General features: G+C 46.8%; 1 protein-coding gene across 5 annotated transcripts in view; it reads right to left on the bottom strand.

The window, feature by feature from the left end:
- Positions 1-6,000, bottom strand: part of RUNX1 (RUNX family transcription factor 1) — a 195,967-nt gene that overhangs the window by 79,183 nt on the left and 110,784 nt on the right. For 4 of the 5 annotated variants that reach the window (XM_083171751.1, XM_083171753.1, XM_083171756.1 and 1 more), the window contains exon 3: positions 2,957-3,076. The exons of the other annotated variant lie outside the window; for it this stretch is intronic. In XM_083171751.1, the coding sequence (XP_083027877.1) occupies positions 2,957-3,076 (120 nt within the window). The remainder of the gene's footprint in view (positions 1-2,956; positions 3,077-6,000) is intronic. 5 annotated transcript variants of the gene reach the window in all.

The following is a 6,000-nucleotide window of genomic DNA, read 5'->3' as shown; positions in this document are numbered from 1 at the left end:
AAACTAATTATTTAGATATTTCTGCATTTCTCAACAGGAAACTTTTGGTCTTGGGGTGCCAGGAAAAAAATTCGGATAAAAGTTTGGAAACCACTGGCTTAGAGTATTTTAGAATACATTGACATGTGATTTTTTTTTTTTTTGTAAAATATTTGGAAAATACACAACTCCCACCTGCAAGATCAAAAACCACTTTCCCATCCGTACAAAACCTCAACATTCACATCCCGCGTCATCACATGCCCGTTTCCCATCAGTACAACACTCTGACATGCACACCCCACGTCTTACGGTCATCATACAGCTTTTAGAGAATATGAGATGTAATTAAATAAAATAAATGTATTAACTTCAAAGGGTATTTTTATAGCGGACTATACTTTTAAATACATTCCGGGGAGACCTTTGTGCTGAAAAAGTGTATCTTATGCGTGAAAAGGTCTAGATTGGCATGTGCCAAGCCTTGGGCCAGATGTATCAAGCTTCAAAAAGTGATAAAGTGGAGAGTGCCAGCCAATCAGCTCCTAACTGTAATTTTTCAAACACAGCCTGTAGAACATATTTAGCCTACCCTCCTGAAACTGGGTGTTCTAGCTTTCCGCGTGCCCCGCACCCCCCATGCAGCTCTCCCCCTTCGCCAGTAAACTACCGGCAATCCGCATCTCTTCTGGGAGTGGGCGGGGCTAAAATGAGGCAAATCATGTCATTTCAAATACTATTATCCTCACCCTTCCTTGTATACCAGCGAATCGCTGCATTTACTGTAAAGGGGGTGGGGCTTATTGATGTCAGGCTCCACCCCCAGAAGTGCTGTTTACCATCTCCATTTCAAGCTTCTCCAGGGAGAAGAAAAATATATATAAGCAATTATGCTGTAACATGGCAGTTAGGGGCTGCTTACCCCACACAGTCAGTTGTTTGCATTTCCAATTCTCCTATCCAGAACATATTAAGCATGAACAATAGCACAGTATAGTAGGTTCCTGCAGAGCTATGATTAATTCGGGTCCTCTCTAGTGCCTGGAAGATCTAACTGAGAGGCAATATGATACCAATCTCTCAAACCCGCCAGTGATCATTTAGAACAAACCACAATTTGATTGTCACATCTGGAACAAAGTCCTAGAGAGAGGGAGCGAGAAACGGTTGTGTTTAAATGAAGTGTTATCAGCGCATCTTGTTAGCGTCTCATCTCAGGGCTGAAGTGCTGGGATGGTGCCAAGAGGATTAATCCTGGGGACACGGAACAGAAACACACATACAAGAGAGCAGCGAGTGCGACTCACATTGTTACAGGGACTGGGGATGTGTGTGTGGCTCTGACATCCAATATACACAGAAAATAATATTCCCCATCCAGCTGAGGCAGTAAATCGCTACAGCCCAGGGGGTCATTTACCATAGGCTTATGTGTTCCACAGACTCGGTCTGCTTTCAAAACAATTGTATTGAGAAAATTAAGAACATAATTTTTTGGTTGGCTGGCCCGTGTGTTATGTACGACTCATTATTTATTTGTCATGTTTGTACCACACAAAAGGCTAGTAGTCTCCTGTGCTGCCGCCATCTTTCTGAAGACATTACCGGAGAGATGGCGCAGCCTGCAACCATTATAGGTCAGGCCACTGCTTCCCTGGTAGACTGTCACCTATAACTCAAGACAAGGGATCTATAAGGACAACAAGGTGTGGTGACACTTCAACTCCCAGGATGCTACGGCAGCTCTGCTCTGTTTCAGTAGGGTGCGGTGTGGTCAGTGGCTGGTGAGGCACCCGGCCAGGCTCCCGCACCCTTACCAAATCAGCGGGCCGAGCTGCGGGACCAGCAGGGTTGTCAGAATGTTTTTGGCTGGGGAGCTGCCCCCCAATTCCGATGCCACTGCGCATTGGCGTAGGGGCGTGTGGCTGCAGTCCGTGTCAGTGCTGAATCTGCTGCCCATGCCCAGTGCCCAATAACATAGGCTTCAGTGAAAGGGGTGTGCTTTCATATTGGCCTAAAGCATGCCGGTCACTGAGGCACTTGTAATGGTGCCTCTTATGCAAGTTTTTTAATGGGCTGTTACAGCCTTCTGCTTGTCCCCACCTCCTTCCTGCCCCTCCTTCCAGATATTTGCAATGGGCAGCATGAGCCACCGCTTTCGTTGCCTCCAAAGTTATTTTAAACACTATGCAAAATTGAAAATGATTAGGTTAATATAAGATAAGATATTTATTTATTTAGTTTCTTATATAGCGCAGCAGATTCCATTGTGCTTTACAATAGTAAAATATGTGTCATAAGTATCTCCTTTTTTTTTTTTTAACATTAATGACATGGGAGGCACTGCCTCCCCTGACTGCACGTCCGTGCTCTGTTTGCTGGGCTAGTAGTTTTGCAACATTCAAGGAGCCACAGTGACATCACCAAGGCCTGCACTAGGGCCTAGTGACATCACCAAGGACTGCACTAGGGCCTAGTGACATCACCAAGGCACGAGGCATTTCCAAGAGTGCATCACTTGAGTTGTAGACTCCCTAGTCTGTTACTTCCTGCCGTTCAATCTACATATTGGAGTGAGAATGAGGAAGGGTTTCACGTTCATAAGTCAGCCGATAGATGATAGCCACCCTAGCATGCTGGGATTTGTGGCCCCTTGTGTCCTTCCCCTGTACTCCTTATCACCAGTGCTCCTCGTCTGCTTGTCTCCTTCTCTTCAGTGACTTAAGATGTATTAAGCCTGGCAAAGTGATAAAGTGGGAGGTGATAACGCACGAGCCAATCAGCTCCTACTGTCATTTTTCAAACCCGGCCTGTAGCTTGACAGTTAGGAGCTGGTGCATTATCACCTTCCACTTTAGCACTTCACCAGGCTTCATACATCTGCCCCTCTGATACTGTCTGCTCACCCATACAACGACTCATTGGGGACTAGTGTGCAATCCACCGTGGCCTCACAACTACACACTAGCGATTGTACCTGTTACTCCGTGGTTATGGTTTTGCTGCAGTTGTTGTATTTGTGCCTCGTGCTCACCACCGTGCGTTGCATGTATGCTTTCTTTTTTAACGTGTACAGCGCTGGGTACATTGGTGGTACCTAGCAAATAAAATATATTAATATTAATGTCACTGCTCAGCAGGACTACAGCATATTGTCATATAACATCTCTCTGTCCCCTGCATTGCATTCCTACGGGTGCCATTATCTGTGATATTGGGGCGCCAATTAAAAAATCTCCCGCTCTCTATGACCCTGCCAGACCAGACAGGCCCTGGTCCTTTATTATTTTATTTATTTATTAACAGTTTCTTATATAGCGCACACATATTCCGCAGCGCTGTACAGAGAATATTGGAACATTCACATCAGTCCCTGCCCCAGTGGAGCTTACAATCTATATTCCCTACCACATATACAGGCACACACAGACATTCTAGGGTTAATTTTGCTGGGAGCCAATTAACCTACCAGTATATTTTTGGATTGTGGGAGGAAACCGGAGTACCCGAAGGAAACCCACGCAAGTACGGGGAGAATATACAAACTCCGCACAGTTAGGGCCATGGTGGGTATTGAACCCATGGCCTCAGTGCTGTGAGCCAGTAATGCTAACCATTACACCATCTGTACTGCCCCGTATATATAACACATGGTGGGGATAGAACCCATGACCTCAGTGCTGTGAGCCAGTAATGCTAACCATTACACCGTCCGTACTGCCCCATATATATATATATATATATATCACATGGCGGGAATGGAACCCATGACCTCAGTGCTGTGAGCCAGTAATGCTAACCACTACACCTTCTGTGGTGCTTTGCTTTTAAATAGTTGCCAGTGGAAGGCGTGCTTCTTCCGGCCAGGGCAGGTGACCCATGCTTTGTCACTGCAAGAGTCATAGCTATACGTTTCACTAATAACTACACTTGACCAAGACCAGACTGGCCATCTGGCACTTACTTGTCTAATGTAGAAATATGTCGATAATATAATATAATAATATAACACTGCACACTGACCGCAAGCACAAGGCATTAAACACAGAGGCATCAAACCCCCAGGGAGACCCAATGTCTTTATCTCTGCGGTATCGAAGATAAGTCCCGATACTGTCACTTTCTCTCTTGGTTTGTTAACTGTTGGAGTAATGACAGCCCGGGGGATTGCAGCTCTGCCATCTAGTCACCAAGGTCACAGGTCACGAGGGTGTGGCCTAATGGCACGCCCCAGTGTTTCAGTATGCCGGCTGGCCGAGCAGAACCCTCCAAGGCGGAGCTGCTCTGACGACTCAGCCTATCAGGCCATTGTGCCGGGTGGCCAGTTCCGCCCTGCTCCTTTCAATTTTCAAACACAGCCTATAACATGGCAGTTAGGAGCTAATTGGCTGGTACTTTATCTCTCTCCCCTCTTTATCGCTATATATATAGCTTAGCACATGTCCCCCTCTTTCTCTCTCCAAGCTTTGATAAAGCTCTCCCTTTATTTGTTGGCTGGGTTTGTGGCATTTTTACTGTACCTTTCATCCTACCGCTATTAGAATCAGTGGTGTTGAGAGGGGGGTGGAGCCAGTACTTTTTACCCGGGCCGGGGTCTGCTGGAGGGGTCCGGGTCCCGCTCCCCCTCCCCCGTTGCAGGGAGCCGGGCAGTGGGGAGAGAGATGACAGGCTACCGCTGCAACACAGCCTCTCTCCCCAGTTCAGCACACACTGTGCCGTGTGCTGAGCTGGGGAGAGAGGCAGTGGCAGCGGCAGCCCGTCATCTCTCTCCCTCTGGTTTATTTTATTTTTCACGGGGGCGTGGCCCAACCCCCTTCCTGGAGGCCCGTCCCTCCTCCATCTTACCGGGGTCCAGCCAACCTGTCCGTGCCCCTGATTAGAATCACCGAGGTTTGAGTATAATATTCCTGTTATTTATGTAATAATAATAATAATAATAATGATATAACCACTTCAATATGCACATTTAGTGTTTTAAATGGAGTCAGATTTTTAATTGTAATTGTCCTTCTTATTTATTTCTTTAAAATGAATCCCCCACCTCTCAGCCCACTCCCCCCCCCCCCTAACAAGCACAAGTTACTGCTCAGTTGATGGAAGTGAATGGACTGCTCGCACAAGCCAGCCGCAGCTCTCTCCTCTGTAGGTCCTGGCTTTGAGAACTAATTGTTTTCAGAGATAAACGTCTTCAAGCCAAAATATTAGTCTCCAGCTTATTTTTATTATCCCAACGTTAAGTGGCGTATGAGCCCCCCACTATTCGGGGGGGGGGACTACTCCCACACACACAACACTTCCATCAGATACATATTTGTAACCCTAACAGGGGAACATGTTTCTAATAAGTGCTGAAAAGTGTTTTATTTGAAACCAGGACACACATAAAACCTCCGGGACGCTTTAATGTTTATCTAATTAGTGCGCGGGATGGAGGGAGATGTAATCTCTGCGTTTCCTGCGTAGGGGATCTGTCAGGAGGAGTGCGGCTGAATTATTGGGATTTGTCGGATTATACATGAAAAAAGAAATAGGTTTCCTTCTTGTCTCTGGTGGTGTGGCTACCACACTTGCTGGCACCCTCGGTTCTAACACCGCGCTGGACTATTGGTGGTATCGGTGGCAGCCTCTGCGCAGCATGACCCCCCTGTAGCCCAACTACCTCCCCCCACAGGCCGCCTCCCCCACACAGCAGCATGACTACCCCACCTGTGTGCCTCCCCCCACCGCTCATCTCCCCCCCATGCAATTGTATACACTCATGAATTAGGCCTGTAAAGCAGGAAACAAAAATAGGAGTCAGTGCGGACCTGGATCCAATTCATAATAAGCGGTTGGGGGAGTTAAATCCCACATGGACCACGTCCGGACATTACGGACTCAACAATTGATCGGAGGGTCATGGGCACACATATAAATCATTGTATGAGATAAGGTCAAAAGGGTGACCTTATCTCATACAATGGTCAAAAGGGTGACTGTAACAATATCGATATTCATAATGCAACAGCTACGAAATTGACA

The sequence above is a fragment of the Crinia signifera genome, chromosome 2 (assembly GCF_055691185.1).
Source record: "Crinia signifera chromosome 2, ASM5569118v1, whole genome shotgun sequence".
In the NCBI taxonomy this organism is placed as follows: Eukaryota; Metazoa; Chordata; class Amphibia; order Anura; family Myobatrachidae; genus Crinia; species Crinia signifera.
This window is presented reverse-complemented; position numbering and strand designations above follow the sequence as displayed.